Source organism: Pan paniscus, chromosome 3 (genome assembly GCF_029289425.2).
Source record: "Pan paniscus chromosome 3, NHGRI_mPanPan1-v2.0_pri, whole genome shotgun sequence".
Lineage (NCBI taxonomy): Eukaryota > Metazoa > Chordata > Mammalia > Primates > Hominidae > Pan > Pan paniscus.
In genome coordinates this window covers 26,835,226-26,854,320 of record NC_073252.2, presented here as the reverse complement: position 1 = coordinate 26,854,320, position 19,095 = coordinate 26,835,226, and the positions used below count along the sequence as shown (strand labels likewise).

Sequence of the window (19,095 nt, the reverse complement as noted above, 5' to 3'; positions counted from 1 at the left end):
CTCCATGGTTCACACCAAATGTAATCAGGGTTCTTGACTTAGGACAACAACCTATTAGTTGCATTATTCCTTCTCTCTTCAAAGTCTATCTTCTTTCAGCTTCCTTCCTTTTGCAATTCTATTATTTATAACGACAATCTGAGCAACAAAACATATTAAACACTTAATGGAATGAAAATAACATTTGGGGTATTACACAAAATCCATTTGAAATACAAATAATGCATGATAACATAAAATAACATTGCTGATCTGGTGCTAATCACCCCATCATCTAGAAGATGAGTGAGCAAATTCTTTTTTTTTTTTTTTTTTTTTTTGGAGAGACAGAGTATTGCTCTGTCGCCCAGGATGGAGTGCAGTGGCGCGATCTCAGCTCACTGCAACCTCTGCCTCCTGGGTTCAAGCAATTCTCCTGCCTCAGCCTCCTCAGTAGCTGGGACTACAGACCACCATACCCAGCTAATTTCTTTTGTACTCTAGTAGAGACATGGCTTCACTGTATTGCCCAGGCTGGTCTCAAACTCCTGAGCTCAGGCAACCCGCCCGCCTTGGCCTCCCAAAGTGCTAGGATTACAGGCGTGAGCCACTGCACTTGGCCAGCAAATTCAATTTTAAGATGCAGGTTGACTTCATAAAGTAACTCAGAAAACGAAAAACATAGCCCTTTTCTAGAGAACACAAAATTCCACACTCTCTTTAACAAACTTCAACATATAAAGGGATATATTAAAATACAGTCAACGTTTAAGAGAACAGCTAATGGTGGGGGGTGGGGAAACCTAAAAATCACTTATATTTGGCTGTGAAATATTCTGTGTGATTTTATATTTCCAACTAAGTTGGGCCAACACTGCTCTAGCACTTTCTGGATATACCCAAACAGATAAAACGAAGGCAGTACAGAAGATGCTGGTGGCAGGAAAATGCCCTCTTGATTAAATTTTAAAAGGCTTGTAACAAACCACCAGTTGTTTAAAAGTATATTATTAAAGCAGATTGTAAAGTTGCCTTTAAAGAGTTATTTCTATTAAATGTCAGTGCTAATGGATATAAACTAAGGCAAAGTTGGTATCACAGATTCTCTTACAAGTCCAAGATTATTTTTAAAGATACATAATCATATTCTTTTAAAGTATGAATCTATAATATTATAGATCTGTCTAATAAATCTACATTGATTTTACAAATATACATATATATAATATAGATGTTATCTTCAGAACCAGCCAAATACTTTTTTGAGTTTCTTGTGTAATCATCTCCTGACTCCTGCTTTATCCTTCTTTCTATTCTTGCCCAACTTTCTATTTTGTCTATTTTCTAACTTTCTAATTTTCTATTTTTTCTATTTTTTCTTTCTATTCGATTTCTTTCTATCCTTGCCCAACTTTCTATTACTTCAAGGATTCACCTCCTGATGTTATATGTACAGATCCATAATCCTTTTTTGAAATCCTGAAACCTGAAAAGCTTTGCAAACCAAGTTTTTTCAAAACTGAATTAGTGGCAAAATCTTTCCTGACTTGAACTCATGTGATACTAAATTGACAGAAGTATATTTAGGGCCGGGCGCGGTGGCTCACGCCTGTAATCCCAGCACTTTGGGAGGCCGAGGCGGGCGGATCACGAGGTAAGGAGATAGAGACCATCCTGGCTAACATGGTGAAACCCCGTCTCTACTAAAAATACAAAAAATTAGCTGGGCGTGGTGGCGGGCGCCTGTAGTCCCAGCTACTCAGGAGGCTGAGACAGGAGAATGGCGTGAAACCGGGAGGCGGAGCTTGCAGTGAGCCGAGGTCGTGCCTCTGCACTTCAGTCTGGGCGACAGAGCAAGACTCCGTCTCAAGAAAAAAAAAAGAAGAATATTTAGTAATTTATCATACATAGTGTAAAAATTCATGCATTTTGCTGCAGAAATATTAATGTATACAATTACAAGGTACTGCCAGATCCTGATAGGGATATTAAATAACATAAAATATGCATGAATTACCTTTCTATAATTTAAAAAATAATATGAATTCCTTAATATCTGGTCCTTAGATTTTGCACAAGGGAATGTATGGACTGTATATACTTATTTGTAATACTATCATCTCTTCATGAGAGCAAAAACGATTAAAATATGGTTAAGAATGAATAATATTGACTAAATATTAATGCTGCAATATGATAAATAGCAATGTCTTATGAAATGTAAAATATATACAGATTTAAAATGCATGGCAAAATAACACACAAAGAAAGGGGTGAGTACATTGTTCTAAGTTCTAGCATTATATTACAGGAAAATAGTGAAAGTAATAATTTATATAAAACTATAATTAATCAAGAATAAGTGCTGTAACTCTAGTGTAGCTACCTAAAGAACAGTACAACAAGCTAATGAAGAGGAAAACATAATAAAGAATTTGAATAACCCAAAAGAATGCAAAAATGAGAGAAAACAGAATATGAAGTATATCAAATAAGAAACAAACATTAATGTGAGTTATAAAACCATATAGATGTGAGTTATAAAACCATATAGATCAGTACATTCATTAAATGTAAATAGACTAATACAATTAAAAGACTATTTAAAAAATACAAAGGCCAGGCGCAGTGGCTCACGCCTGCAATCCCAGCACTTTGGGAGGCTGAGGCGGGAGGATCACCTGAGATCAGGAGTTCCAGACCGCCTGGCCAACATGGTGAAACCCCATCTCTACTAAAAAAAAAAAAAAAAAAAAAGACTCTAGCTGTCAGTCTGGATTTTTAAGAAAACTATATGACATCTTTACAAGATATACATTAAATACAGTCACAAAGAAGGTGAAAATAAAAGGATAGAAAAAGCCATACCATGCAACTGCTAACCAAAAGAAACCTAATGCAGCTATAATAACACCATACAAAACGGACTTTAAGGCAAGAGCCTCACTAGAGATAAAGAGAGATACTTCAGAACGATTAAGAGGTTAAACCAACAGGAAAATATCATAAGATCAATCTGTATATAACCACTAAAAATAGCCTTTAAATACATAAGCAAAAATCTGAAAGAATTAAAAAGAGAAATAGACTAATACATAATCATGGTGGGAGATTTTAACATATTTATTTTAATAGCTGATGGAACAAACAAAAAAATCCAATAAGATTATAGAAGAGCTGAACAGCATAATTTCCAACTTGGCCTCAGTGACACATATAGGTAATCTAATCCAACAATGGCAATATAAACATTCTTTATGAGGTCACACGGAACATTCAGCAAAACTGACTATATTCTGGGCTATAAAGCAAGCCTTAGCAAATCAAGCAAATCAGCAAAGCAAGCTTCAGCCTAGAAATCAATAACAAAAATATCTTTTAAAGTATCTCAATTGCTTGGAAATTAAGCAATATACTTCAAAATAGCCCTTGAGTTAAATATTAGAAAAATTGTAGAAGATATTAGAAAACATTTTAAACAAAAGGATAATAAAAATATGTCTCATTAGGACTGTGGAATGCAGTCAAAGCAGTGCTCAGAAGAAAAATTATAACCTTGCATGCATGTTTTATAAAAGAGGAAAGACTTCAAGTGTATGGCACAAGCTTCCATTTTAAGAAACTAGAAAAAGAACAGCAAATCAATCTCAAAAAAAAAAAAAAAAAAAAAAACAGGAGAAAAGTAATAATAAAGAACTGATCTGAAATTAAGAGAAAATTAGTAAACCCCAAAACTGGTTCATTGATGAGACTAATAAAATTAATAAGCCCCTAGCAAAATTGTTCAAACACACTCTCTCACACACACACACACACACACACACGAGTTACCATTATCAGAAATGGTAACGGATTTTTTCAGACATTAACAAGAAATAGAGGTTTACTATAAACAACTTTAGGCCAATAATTTATACAATTTAAATAAAAACAAATTCCTTGAAAAATGCAACCTATCAGAACAGACAACAGAAGCATAGAAAATCCAAATACTTCTATATCTATCAAAATGCAATCTGTATGGGCCGAGCACAGTGGCTCATGCCTGTACTCCCAGCACTATGGGAGGCCGAGGCAGATGGATCATATGAGGCCAGGAGTTTGAGACCAGCCTGGCCAACATGGCAAAACCCCATATCTACTAAAAATACAAAAATTAGCCAGGCATGGTAGCACGCACCTGTAATCCCAGCTACTCTGGAGGCTGAGGCAGGAGAATCACTTGAATCCAGGAGAGAGAGGTTGCAGTGAGCTAAGATCATGCCACCACACTCCAGCCTGGGCGACAAAGTGACACTGTCTCTCAAAAAAATTTTTTTTAATTAAAAATAAATAAATCTGTATTAAAAATCTTGCTAACACAATACTGAAGTACAACAAAGTTGGAGAATTCACACCACCAACTTCAAGACTTATAAAGGTATGCAATCAAGCCAGTGTGGTATTGGTGAAAGAATGGGCAAATAGATCAACAGAACAGAATAGAGACCTAGAAATAGATCCACATAAACATCACCAACTCATTTTTGACAAATGAGTAAAGGCAATTCAAGGATGAAAGACAGTCTTTTCAGGAAATGGTACTGGAACATCCACATGCAAAGGAGGGGGGAGGAAGAGAAAGAGAGGGTGGGTGGTGGGAGTGGGGGACAAGAAATGGAATCTAGAAACAGACCTTAGACCTTTCACAAAAATTAACTCCAAATGAAGCATAGACCTAAATGTAACACATAGAAATATAAGACATCTAGAAGACAACATAGGAGAAAATCTAGATGACCTTAGGGTTTAGCTATTAATTTCTAGACACAATACCAAATGCACAATCCATAAAAGAAAACAATTGATCAATTGGACTTCATTAAAATTAAAAATTTCTGCTCTTAGAAAGATATTGAAGAAAATAAAAAGACTAGCCACAGATTGGAAGAAAATATTTGCAAAACAATTCTACCCAAATATACAACAAATTCTTAAAACTCAACAATAAGAAAACAACCCAATTAAAAAATGGGCAAAAGATCTGAATAGACACCTGACCAAAGAAGACACACAGATGGCAAATAAACATAAAAGGATACTTAATATCATATGTCATTAGGGAATTGCAAATTAAAATAATAAGATATCACAACACACATTAAGATGGCTAAAATCCAAAACAGTGATAGCACCAAATGCTGGGGAGGATGTGGAGCAACCAGCACTCTCATTTCTTGCTGGTGGGAATGCAAAATGGCACAGCCTCATTGGAAGACAGGTTGTCAGTTTCTGATGGTTAACCACTCTCTTACCACGCAATCTATCAATTTCACTCTTTGGTATTTACCTAACATAGCTGAAAATTTATGTCCACACAAAAACCTACACATGAAGGTTTATACCAGGTTTTCGTTGTTGTTGTTGTTTTTGAGACGGAGTCTCGCTCTTTCGCCAGGCTGGAGTGCAGTTGTAGCGGGATTTTTTAGGGAATCAGAGAGACCGAGGGGTTGAGGAGGATATTTATTATTTAGGTGCACCGGCTCAGTCGGATTAACATCCAAAGGACTGAGCCCTGAACAAAGAGTTAAGTTACGTTAGCATTTCATGGGGTAGGGGGAGATCTGTGCAGGGAGAAGCATATAACAGAAGCAAGAAATAAAGACAGTTATTCAATTAATTGAGACATGCATTACATCATTTCTTACTTTTCAAGGAAAAACATGTTTTACGGCTTGAGTTTATAATGACCTTGCAGCTGCACAGCTAGAGAAACAGGGTCTTTACAATGCCTGAGAAAGGGAGAGATAAGGCTCACTAGTCACAGAAAAACAGGCAGTTAATTTTTTTTTTAAATTATACTTTAAGTGCCATTTTGGTATGCTGCACCCATTAACTCGTCATTTAACATTAGGTATATCTCCTAATGCTATCCCTCCCCTCTCCACCAACCCCACAACAGGCCTCCGTGTGTGATGTTCCCCTTCCTGTGTCCATGTGTTCTCATTGTTCAATTCCCACCTATGAGTGAGAACACGCGGTGTTTGGTTTTTTGTCCTTGCGATAGTTTACTGAGAATGATGGTTTCCAGCTTCATCCATGTCCCTACAAAGGACATGAACTCATCATTTTTTGTGGCTGCATAGTATTCCATGGTGTATATGTGCCACATTTTCTTTATCCAGTCTATCATTGTTGGACATTTGGGTTGGTTCCAAGTCTTTGCTATTGTGAATAGTGCCACAATAAACATACATGTGCATGTGTCTTTATAGCAGCATGATTTATAATCCTTTGGGTATATACCCAGTAATGGGATGGCTGGGTCAAATGGTATTTCTAGTTCTAGATCCCTGAGGAATTGCCACACTGACTTCCACAATGGTTGAACTAGTTTACCGTCCCACCAACAGTGTAAAAGTGTTCCTATTTCTCCACAACCTCTCCAGCACCTGTTGTTTCCTGACTTTTTAATGATCGCCATTCTAACTGGTGTGAGATGGTATCTCATTGTGGTTTTGATTTGCATTTCTCTGATGGCCAGTGATGATGAGCATTATTTCACGTGTCTTTTGGCTGTATAAATGTCTTCTTTTGGGAAGTGTCTGTTCATATGCTTTGCCCACTTGTCGATGGGGTTGATTGTTTTTTTCTTGTAAATTTGTTTGAGTTCATTGTAGATTCTGGATATTAGCCGTTTGTCAGATGAGTAGATTGCAAAAATTTTCTCCCATTCTGTAGGTTGCCTGTTCACTCTGATGGTAGTTTCTTTTGCTGTGCAGAAGCTCTTTAGTTTAATTAGATCACATTTGTCAATTTTGGCTTTTGTTGCCATTGCTTTTGGTGTTTTAGACATGAAGTCCTTGCCCATGCCTATGTCCTGAATGGTATTGCCTAGGTTTTCTTCTAGGGTTTTTATGGTTTTAGGTCTAACATTTAAATCTTTAATCCATCTTGAATTAATTTTAGTATAAGGTGTAAGGAAGGGATCCAGTTTCAGCTTTCTACATATGGCTAGCCAGTTTTCCCAGCACCATTTATTAAATAGGGAATCCTTTCCCCATTTCTTGTTTTTCTCGGGTTTGTCAAAGATCAGATAGTTGTAGATACATGGCATTATTTCTGAGGCCTCTGTTCTGTTCCATTGGTCTACATCTCTGTTTTGGCACCAGTACCATGCTGGTTTGGTTACTGTAGCCTTGTAGTATAGTTTGAAGTCAGGTAGTGTGATGCCTTCAGCTTTGTTCTTTTGGCTTAGGATTGACTTGGCAATGCAGGATCTTTTTTGGTTCCATATGAACTTTAAAGTAGCTTTTTCCAATTCTGTGAAGAAAGTGATTGGTAGCTTGATGGGGATGGCATTGAATCTATAAATTACCTTGGGCAGTATGGCCATTTTCACAATATTGATTCTTCCTACCCATGAGCATGGAATGTTCTTCCATTTGTTTGTATCCTCTTTTATTTCATTGAGCAGTGGTTTGTAGTTCTCCTTGAAGAGGTCCTTCACATCCCTTGTAAGTTGGATTCCTAGGTATTTTATTCTCTTTGAAGCAATTGTGAATGAGAGTTCACTCATGATTTGGCTCTCTGTTTGTCTGTTATTGGTGTATAAGAATGCTTGTGATTTTTGTACATTGATTTTGTATCTTGAGACTTTGCTGAAGTTGCTTATCAGCTTAAGGAGATTTTGGGCTGAGACGATGGGGTTTTCTAGATATACAATCATGTCATCTGCAAACAGGGACAATTTGATTTCCTCTTTTCCTAACTGAATACCCTTTATTTCTTTAACCTGCCTGATTGCCCTGGCCAGAACTTCCAACACTATGCTGAATAGGAGTGGTGAGAGAGGGCATCCTGTCTTGTGCCAGTTTTCAAAGGGAATGCTTCCAGTTTTTGTCCATTCAGTATGATATTGGCTGTGGGTTTGTCATAAATAGCTCTTATTATTTTTGAGATACGTCCCATCAATACCTAATTTATTGAGAGTTTTTAGCATGAAGGGCTGTTGAATTTTGTCAAAGGCCTTTTCTGCATCTATTAAGATAATCATGTGGTTTTTGTCATTGGTTCTGTTTATATGCTGGATTACATTTATTGATTTGCATACGTTGAACCAGCCTTGCATCCCAGGGATGAAGCCCACTTATCATGGTGGATAAGCTTTTTGATGTGCTGCTGGATTCAGTTTGCCAGTATTTTATTGAGGATTTTTGCATTGATGTTCATCAGGGATATTGGTCTAAAATTCTCTTTTTTTGTTGTGTCTCTGCCAGGCTTTGGTATCAGGATGATGCTGGCCTCATAAAATGAGTTAGGGAGGATTCCCTCTTTTTCTATTGATTGGAATAGTTTCAGAAGGAATGGTACCAGCTCCTCCTTGTACCTCTGGTAGAATTTGGCTGTGAATCCGTCTGGTCCTGGACTATTTTTGGTTGGTAAGCTATTAATTATTGCCTCAATTTCAGAGCCTGTTATTGGCCTATTCAGAGATTCAACTTCTTCTTGGTTTAGTCTTGGGAGAGTGTATGTGTCGAGGAATTTATCCATTTCTTCCAGATTTTCTAGTTTATTTGCGTAGATGTGTTTATAGTATTCTCTGATGGTAGTTTGTATTTCTGTGGGATCAGTGGTGATATCCCCTTTATCATTTTTTATTGTGTCTATTTGATTCTTCTCTCTTTTCTTCTTTATTAGCCTTGCTAGTGGTCTATCAATTTTGTTGTTCTTTTCAAAAAACCAGTTCCTGGATTCATTGATTTTTTGAAGGGTTTTTTTGTGTTTCTGTTTCCTTCAGTTTAGGCAGTTAATTTTTAAAGGACTCCAGCTCTTTCTCTTTCTCAAGGGGAATTGGGTTTCTTACATATAACTGAGTTTCTGCTTACACATTCTTTAATTTCTTTTAATTCCTGTTCCACAGTGGTGCGATCTCAGCTCCCTATAGCAGTTTTATTCATAAGTGCTAAAATTTGTATGCAACCAAGATGTCTATCAACAGGTGAATGCATAAACAAACTGTGGTACATCCATACAATAAAATATTACTAAACAGAAAAAAAAATCAGCTATCAAGCCACAAAAAGACAGAGGAACATTAAATGAATATTGCTAAGTGAAAGACACCAGTAAAATAACTACATACCACATAATTCCAACTATATGACATTCTTAAAAGCAAAACTATAGAGACAGTAAAAAGTGGTTGCCGGAGTCTCAGGGGGAAGGGAGGAATGAGCAGGTAAGCCACAGGGGATTTTTAGAATACTGAAACTATTCTGTATGATACTGGAATTGTGAATACATAAATACAGGACACCATGTATTTGTCAAAACCCACAGTAGCCATGTACAGGGGTGAACACCTGGAGTTCCAGCTACTTAGGAGACTGAGTCAGGAGGATCCCTTGAGCCCAGGAGCTTGAGACCAGCCTAGCGAGACAAACATAGCAAGACACTGACTCACAAAAAAAAAAAACAGACCTGCAAGACAAAGAGTGAACCTTAATGTAAACCATGAACTTTAGTTAATAATAACGTATCAATATTAGTTCAACTGAAACAAATGTACCACACTAATGCAAGATGTTAATAATAGATGAAAATTGTGCAAAGGAGAGGGATAAATGGAAACTACTTTCTGATCAATTTTTCTGTAAATCTAAAGTCTATTAATTTAAAAATATTCTCAAATAGAAAACTGCAGACATAGGCTTCATTGAAGAATTCTTCCAAATATTTAAAAAATAACAAATCTCATAACACTCTTATGGCAAATAAAATTTTAAAAGGGAGGCAGCACTTCCCTACTCATTTTATGAGGCCAGCATAACCTTGATATAAAACTTGACAAAGATGGTTACAAGGAAGGAAAGTTACATACCAATCGTTCTCACGACATTATAGCAATATTTATACCCTAATTCTTGGAGTTCTGTTAGCTCCACTGTAGAAAGCCACTATAAAAGAATGTCACCCCCAGCCAAATAAGAAAAACAGTACAATATTCAAAAATCATACATTCTGAACCCATCAGTAAACTGAAGCTATAAGACAACCAAGTGAATTAAATTCCAAGTAGTAACAAGCTCCTTCAAGGAAAAATGAGATTCTAAACTACTTCACCTTTGGCAGAGCACAGGAGGAAAAGGAAGCTACCATACAAGACAGTAAGAAATGAACTAAAATGTTAACTATCATAGACAAGATGTAGGCTAGTGTGTCGGTTTGGAATAATTTTGGAACCCAAAATGCAAGGGGAATTCACACACATTTGCATAGTCTTTTCCATAGGTCTATGCCAGGTGCCCATACAAAAGACTGAGAGCAGAAATCTACAAAGAGCACTCTGGTGGCACAGGTGTGCAAAACGAGATAGGCTGCCACTGCAGGACAAGCATAAAACTGCTGCCTTGGCCAAACTCTCCTCTCATCTGAAGCAAAGGACTAAAAACACTGGGGAAGGTTCAGAAACCCTCCCATTCTGAAGACAAGGAGTAATTCACTGCTTTTGGGGGTGGGATAGATACAAAAACCCTCAACCTCATAGGAAAATAAGAAAACTCTCTTGGGCCCAGGATCCTACAACAATACAAAGCAGAGGTAAATTAGCACTAGGGCAGGGCAGGTATGGGTCTTTCACTCAATACCACAGACACAAGGCAGAACTGGGCTGCCAAAGGGATAAGGGGATGGAACATGCCAAAACTGGGAAAGCTCCACACCCAAGGATAAAAGCACATGGACTGAGTCAGAAAAACAGATGACTCCTGCACCTACTGTGAGCCCAGGACTGAATAACAAACAACAGACTTCTGCTGGGGACAAGAGCACAGAGAGAGATCTCCCCCTGAGGAACAGGCAAGGAGACAGAAGAAAGTCAAGGATGTAGTAGAAACAATGAGAAAAACTCTGTAGTACCCTAAGATCTATGCCAAGCACAAAGTAACAGCAGTCTACTACTGGGTTTTGTTGTTGTTGTTGTTGTTGTTGTTGTTTGTGTTTTTGAGATGGAGTCTCGCTCTGTCCCCTAGGTTGAAGGGCAGTGGCACGATCTTGGCTCGCTGCAACCTCCACCTCCTGGGTTCAAGCAATTCTCCTGCCTCAGCTTCCCGAGTAGTTGGGATTACAGGAATGCACCACCACACCTGGCTAATTTTTGTATTTTTAGTAGAGACAGGGTTTCACCATGTTGGCGAGGCTGGTCTCAAACTCCTGGCCTTAAGTGATTTGCCCGCCTCAGCCTCCTAACTACCTCTAGTTTCAAAGGAATCTGAAGCCTGTGATATAGTGAAGGTAATGACAACAATAACAAAACCCAAACCCAGCTTGATCCTTGTCTATATTGACTGAAGCCCCTACACTCAGTAAGGATATAGAATACTGAAACAAAATTGTCTACTAGACCTAATTGACAATTATGGAACAGAAACAGCAGAATAAGCATGCTTTTCAAGTACATATGAAACAAACAAGATAAAACATATTCTGGATCATAAAAGTAAGTAAACAGCTAAAATCATACATATTTTATTCTTGACCGTAAGAGAATTAAACTAGAAATCAATCAGAGAAAGATAGTGGTAAACAACACATTTATAAATAACCCATGGGTTATTAGAACCCATAAAATCACAAGAGAATTTTTTTAAATTTTAATTGGGTGAAAATGGCAATAGACTATATCCTAATTTATAGATACAGATAAACCAGTACATAGAAAGAAATTTAGAGCATTTAATTAGAAGAGAATAAAGGTCTCAAATCAAAAATTTAAATTTCACCTAAATAGCTTTAAAAATGCAAATTAAATCCAAAGCAAGCAGAAAAAAATAATAAAGGAAAAAAATCAGAGCGATTGAAAACAGAAAAACAAACCAAGAGCTACTTCTTTGAAAGTATTAATATAATTGATAAATCTCTAGCCAGATTAATTAGGGAAAAAGAACACATGGCCAGGTGCAGTGGCTTATGCCTTTAATCCCAGCCCTTTAGGAGGCCAAGGCGGGCGGATCACGAGGTCAGGAAATCAAGACCATCCTGGCTAACACGGTGAAATCCTGTCTCTACTAAAAATACAAAAAATCATCTGGGCATGGTGGCAGGCGCCTGTAGTCCCAGCTACTCAGGAGGCTGAGGCAGAAGAATGGCGTGAACCCGGGAGGCGGAGCTTGCAGTGAGCCGAGATCATGCCACTGCACTCCAGCCTGGGCGACAAAGCGAGATTTCATCTCAAAAAAAAAAAAAAAAAAGAACACATATGACAGTATAAGGCAGGAAGGAGGGGCTATCACTACAAATCCTACAGACACTAAAAGGAATATAAGGGGATCATATAAACAATTTTATACCAGTAAATTCGTTAAAATAAATTAAGTGCGGCAACTTCTTGAAACAGAAAAACTACAAAAGCTTACAGAAGAAGAAATAGATAACCTGAATGGCCTGCATATATTTTTAATTGGATTTTTTAAATTAAAAATGTGTCCATAAAGAAAACTCTAGGCACCAGTGACTTTGCTGGGAACTCTACCAAATATTTAAGGAGCAAATAATATTAATTCTACATAAATTCTTCCAGAAAATAAGGAACACTTCCCAACTTATTTTATAAGATCATCATTAACTGGTATCAAAAGCAGACAAAGTGTTACAAGAAAAAAAAAAAACTACAAAGAAATATCTTTTTTTTTTTTTTTTTTTGAGACAAGGTCTGGCTCTATCACCCAGGCTGAAGTGCAGTGGTGCGATCTCTGCTCACTGCAACCTCTGCTACCCAGGTTCAAGCCATCCTCCCACCTCAACCTCTCAAGTAGCTGGGACTACAGGTGCGCACCACCACACTGGCTAATTTTTGTATTTTTTGTAGAGATAGGGTTTTGCCATGTTGCCCAGGCTGGTCTCAAACTCGTGAGCTCAAGCGATCTGCCCACCTTGGCCTCCCAAAGTGCTAGGATTACAGGCATGAGCCATCGCGCCTGGCCACAAACCAGTATCTTTCATAAATACGGTTACAAAATCTTCAGCAAAATGTTAGCAAATTGAGTCAAGAAATACATAAAAAGAATAATGCATCATAACCAAGTGGAATTTATCTCAGGAATACAAAATTGGTGCAACATTCAAAGCCAATCAGTATTACTCATCATATCAACATGAGCAGGAAAAATAAGATGAACATATCTACAGATATAAAAAAGTACTTAACAAAGTTCAACATCCATTCATGATAAAACTCTCAGAAAACTAGGGATAGAATAGAGCTTCCTCAACCTGCAAAAAAGCATCTGCAAAACATTGCACTGGAGGCATTATCCAGTACAGTAAGCCAAGAAAAAGAAATAAAAGGCACACGGATTGGAAAGGAAGAAGTAAAACTGTCTTTAGTTCATTATGATACATGTACCTGGAAAATCTTAAGTAATCTACAGAAAAGGTACTATAACCAATATATAAGTTTAGCAAGTTCTCAGGATACATGGTAAATAGATTAATATCAATTGCATTTCTGTATGTTAAAAATAAAAAATTAAAACTTAAGTCACCATTTATAATAGCATCAAAAACCATGAAATACTTAAGGGGAAAATCTCAACAAAGAGTATGCAATATTTGTGTGCTGAAACTACAAAACACTGACAAGAGAAAATAAAAACAACATAAATAAATGAAAAGATAAACTGTGTCCATGGGCCAGAAAATTTAATATTGCTAAAATCTCGATTCTCCCCAAATTGATCTACAGATTCAACATAATCCCAATCCAATTTTCAACAATTTTTGTAGTAATTTATAAGAGGATTCTAAAATTTATATAGCAAAGCAAAGGACCTAGAATAGCCAAAATAATTTTGGGAAAAAAAGGAACAAATTTGGAGGACTTTGATCTCAAGGCTTACTATAAAGTTACAAAAAGCAAGACAGTGTGGTATTGTATGATGAACAAATAGATCAATGGAACAAAATAGAGAGCCAGAAATTTTGCGTGTGTGTGTGTAATTGATTTTTGACAAAGGTGCCAAGGAAATTAGCAGAGAAAGGATAGGTTTTTCAGCAAATCAGTAATGGAAATACTGGATATCCATATGCAAAAAAAAAAAAAAAAAGCTTACCTTGCCCCATATACAATAATTAACTCAAATGGATCACAAAATGGATCACACTTCTACATTTAGGATCACAGACCTAAATGTAGAAGCTAAAACTATAAAACTTCTAGAACAAACAAACATAGTAGAAGCTTTTTTAAGACCTTGAGTTAGGCAAACACTTTTAGGTAGGGAACAAAAAGCACAAATCATAAAACAATTGATAAAAATTTATGTCACCAAAATTAAGCATTTTTCTCTTTCAAAGACCCAGTTAAGAAAATGAAAAGATAATCCACAGACTCGGCAGGGTATGGTGGCTCACGTCTGTAATCCCAGCACTTTGGGAGCATGAGGCAGGCAGATCACTTGAGATCAGGAGTTCAAGACCAGCCTGGCCAACATGGTGAAACCCCATCTCTACTGGAAACATAAAAAATTAGCTGGGCATGGTGGTGGATGCCTGTAATCCCAGCTATTCAGGAGGCGGAGGCGGGAGGATCACTTGAACCTGGGAGGCAGAGGTTGTAGTGAGCCGAGATCACACCACTGCACTCCAGCCAGGGTGACAGAGGAAGACTCCGTCTCAAAAAAAAAAGATAATCCACAGACTGGGAGAAAATATTTGCAAGACGCACATCTGATAAAGACTTACATCATATAGAAAGAATCCTTACAACTCAACAATAAGAAGACAACACGATTTTTTTTTTAATGGGCAGAAGATTTGAAGACTACCCTACCAAAAAAGATATAAGCACATAAGAAAATGCTTAATATCATTAGTCATTAGGGAAATGCAATAAAAGCTACAATAAGATACTATTACACTTCTACTAGAGAAGTATAATTAATTAATAAAAATAAATAAAAGACTGGCAGCATCAAGTGCTATCAAGGACGCAAAACAATTGGAACTCTCAGAATTGCTTGTGGGAATGGAAAATGATACAGCCACTTTGGAAAAGTGTGACAGTTTCTCATAGAATGAAACATTACACTTGCCATACAAGTCAGCAATTCCAATCCTAGGTATTTATCCAAGAAAAAAAGAAACAAATATCCAAGCAAAATCGTATACTAGAATGTATATATCAGCTTTACTTATAATCTCTAAAACCAGAAAGCAACCCAATGCCCTTCACACAATGATGAATAAACAAGCCATTGTACATTCAAACACTGCAATATTACTCAGCAATAAAAAGGAACAGAACTACTGAAATATCAACAAAATGAATGAATCTCAAAAGCACTGTGTTAATGCCAGAAAGCAGGCACAAAATGTACAAACTGTATGATTTCATTTATATAAGTCACAAAAAGGCAAAGATCTCAATCAATCTGTGCATCCTCAGTGCCTAGCATGTTATAAAATATCCAGTAAATGCTAGGTGGTGGACGGATAGACAAGGAATAATTGCAGGGAGGGTAAACTGCAAGAAAGTGATACATTGACGAGAAAGCAGAAAGGTACTTGGGGGCCCAAGTCCACACACAGGACAGAAAAAGTGAGGGAAGGCATGGTCCAAGCTACCTTCAGTGAGTCCAGCAGCTTAAAAAATTAGACCCTGTAAATGACTACAAGAATAGATAAATGAGTAAGCGTTTCTCTGGTCTGAAAAAAAGGTGTGATGCGCCCCACCCTTCTTTAAAAATCTATTAACCACGCCTGGGGCTGAGGCAGCACAGCTTGCACCGGACAGGGAGGTGGGGTTTTTTTGTTTGTTTTGTTTTGTTTTGTTTTTGTTTTTGTTTTTGTTTTTGTCTGTTTGTTTTTTGAGCACCAGAGCGGAGCTGGAGAGGTCAGAGGCGAGCTCCGGCTTGGGTGAGGAGGGTGAAGAAGAGACATCGCCGCGGCCCCGCCCGTCTGCATCCCTTCCCACTCGGCCTCACTTACCCAGGCCTGCCGTTCCAGCTGAGAGTACAAATTGGAGCCCTTGAGCTTTTGGACTATCTGGGCAATAATGAGAGAGAGGTCCGACTCCTCCTGCAACATTTCCCCTGCCCTAGCCCGCCAAGCCGCGGGGACAGGCCGCCGGCGCGGAGCGAACGGGCTACCGGGTCCCACTCAGGGCCAGTGACACTTCTCCGGGACCTTATTACACTGGGACTCCTCCAGCGGGCGTTACCAGGCAACTGCCGAGCCTTGTGTCCGTCCCTCTCTGGTCCCCTCAGCGCCTGAAGGCCACAGCATCTGCGTTCCGCCGGCGGAAAAAGACCGGGGCGGGGAGGACGCTTTTCACACCGTTGTTCCTGCCTTGTCTATGGTTGAAAGGCAAGAAAGCTCATTCTTTGAGAGCCACAGCGCCTCTGATGCACAAGGGGGACACGGAGAATTGTGCGTTTTACTATATAAAGGATCATTCTCTTCCACCTCTCAATTTCTGCAGAAACAGGACTGTGGCACGCAATGATACTGCGAATTACAACCACGAATTGTTAGGCTCTGACACTATCTGCGTAAACGTGTTACAGTTTCCGCCTCTGTAAAATAACACCCAGTTTGCAGGATGTTGTGATGATTAGCTGAGGTAAAAATCGTGAAGGTGCCTAGCACTGTACCATAGCACTCCATTTTACTTCATTTTCTCTCGTTTCTATTCTCTAGAGTCTTATACCAGGAATAAGTAGACAATCTCGTCTCATCTAACAACTACAAATTAACCAACAGGCATTATTTGTAGGTTTTCTGCAAAGCATTAGCAATTCAAGGATGAATAAGACATTGTCCAAGTCTTCCAGGAATTTACCGTCTAGATTCATCCTCTTCCGTATATTCATTCATTCAAGCATTTATTCATAATTCATTCAGCTTTCAACTTATTGAACATTTACATAAAAGGAACTGTGTGGGCACAAAGGTTTAATAAAATATGGTTCTTGCCTTCAAGGAAATGCACAAAAGATTTTTAGCAGAATTAAAAGTAACTGACTTAAATTATTGAATGACATCCCCAAAGGCCAACGGCACCTCCCTTCCCCCCCCAAAAAAGGCCTAGTGAAAAATACATTAGAATAACCTCACAAAAATAATCAAAATTGAGTTCAAATGTGTATATGCATATTTTAAGCAAAGCAGAAGTAGGATTTTAAGAAAACAAACCAAGATTGCTGCAAAAGCTACTCTAGACTAACTAGAAACAAAGAGATCTCATTCAATCAAATGTAGATTCTAATTCAATAGGTCTCTCGTGAGAACTGGTAAACCGCATTTCTGACAAGTCCAAGAAATTATGATGCTGATGGTCCAAAGACTACATTCTGAATAGCAAAGGACTAAAGCAGGAAATAATATGAATTCAAAGGGACTGGACCCGGGCCTCTATGCACAGCACTCTGACATTTATAACACCACCATCCAGAATACTGGGATGATAAGTACAAATTCTAAATAATTTGGTAAAGTTGGTTTATCAAACCAAGTTTAGAAAGAGGCAGCCAGGAAAGAAACAAAGCACTTAAAGGCAATTAATGACAGACTCTCTAAAATGCAGTTTCTCTACAAAACATTCTCTCACAACTCAGAATTTCTCAAAGCTGCAGATAAGTAGATATTGTCAACTCTTTATAGTCCTTCCATCTCAACTGTCCACCCATCCATGAATTCCCACCACAAACCTCACTTTGAACAGAGAGAAAGAAGAGACAGAGAGGAGAGAGAGCACTACCATAACAGTCCCTTTGAGATTGAAAGAAGTGGAGTGATTAGCTGCCAAAGAGATAAAGATGCTTCAGCTGAAAAGATTAGTAGAGCGTTGAAGGGAATGATGAAGCTGTAGAGCAGAAGAAAAGGCATAGATAGTGCCTGGAGTCAGAAAACATTCTGGCTTCCTTCCTAGTATGTACCCTGGGAATTGCATGAGTCTCTTTCCCTATCAGTTTCATTTTCTTCTCTGTATCAAGAGTGTAAAATATCCAACTAAGGAGACAGTATGAGGAACAAATGTACCAAGTATTAGACTATTAATATATATTAATAAATTAAATATTGAAACTGTGATAATTAAATAAAAATAATGCCCAGTACTATTGACAAGGGAATGGAAAGTAACTAAATAAACATAGCAACATATGTGAAAGTGCCCAGAACTATTCCTTGCACAGATGGAGACTTAAATAATTTTGTTAAAGAAGAAAACAATTATAAGCTTAAAGCGACAATTACGAAGTTTGGCTCTAATTCGGAAAGCATGTCCAAGCAAAAAAAAAAAAAGTCCCTTGATCCTAATATCTTTAAATTGTTTTTTACATACCTAGAAGCAGATGTGTCGGAGTATAATTTAATTACAGAATGGTCTTTGTTCTCTATTTCCAATTCGATTTAGCAAAACTTTTCAGAACACCTGCTCTAGGCAAGAAATGGCAAGGAATACAAAGATAAGTAAGAAATGGTCCTTTCTTTCAAGAAATTTCAGTCCCAAAGGAACGATGTGGCTGCTATACAAAGAGTTATAATGATAGATAGACCACTTCAGTCTCCCACCTGTGTGTCTGGAAATTTTATTATTGTAAAGTCATTGTCTCACAAGAAACTGAAGGTACAGATTACCATCTCCATCCCACAAGGCGGAATTTGGCCTTGAAAATCTGGTGGCACATATACACCATGGAATACTACGCAGCCATAAAAAAGAATGAGTTCATGGCCTTTGCAGGCCATGAAGCTGGAAACCATCATTCTCAGCAAACTAACACAGGAACAGAAAACCAAACACCCCATGTTCTCACTCATAAGTGGGAGTCCAGCCATGAGAACACATGGACACAGGGAGGGGAACATCACACACCAGGGCCTGTTAGGGGATGGGGGGCAAGGGAAGGGAGAGCGTTAGGACAAATACCTAATGCATGTGGGGCTTAAAACCTAGATGACAGGTTGATGGGTGCAGCAAACCACCATGGTACATGTATACCTATGTAACGAACCTGCACGTTCTGCACATGTATCCCAGAACTTAGAGTATAGTAAATAAATTTTTTAAAAAAGAAAATCCTTACTGTACCCAAGGTGGGTAGAGAACAGGAAAATCCTCTATTTCTGACATTT

The 19,095-nt window shown here is 37.9% G+C and overlaps 1 protein-coding gene across 4 annotated transcripts in view; it reads right to left on the bottom strand.

Annotated features, from left to right (window-relative positions):
• The window catches only part of TBC1D19 (TBC1 domain family member 19), a 195,232-nt gene extending 176,552 nt beyond the window's left edge, over positions 1–18,680 (bottom strand). For 2 of the 4 annotated variants that reach the window (XR_010111939.1, XR_010111940.1), the window contains exon 1: positions 15,946–18,680. Coding sequence is in view for 2 of the 4 variants with exons in the window: in XM_034958400.3 (XP_034814291.1) it covers positions 15,946–16,044 (99 nt within the window). In the remaining 2 variants the exon portion in view is untranslated. The remainder of the gene's footprint in view (positions 1–15,945) is intronic. The other 2 variants (XM_034958400.3, XM_003826844.5) reach the window with 2 other exon arrangements.
• Positions 18,681–19,095: the final 415 nt, after the last annotated feature.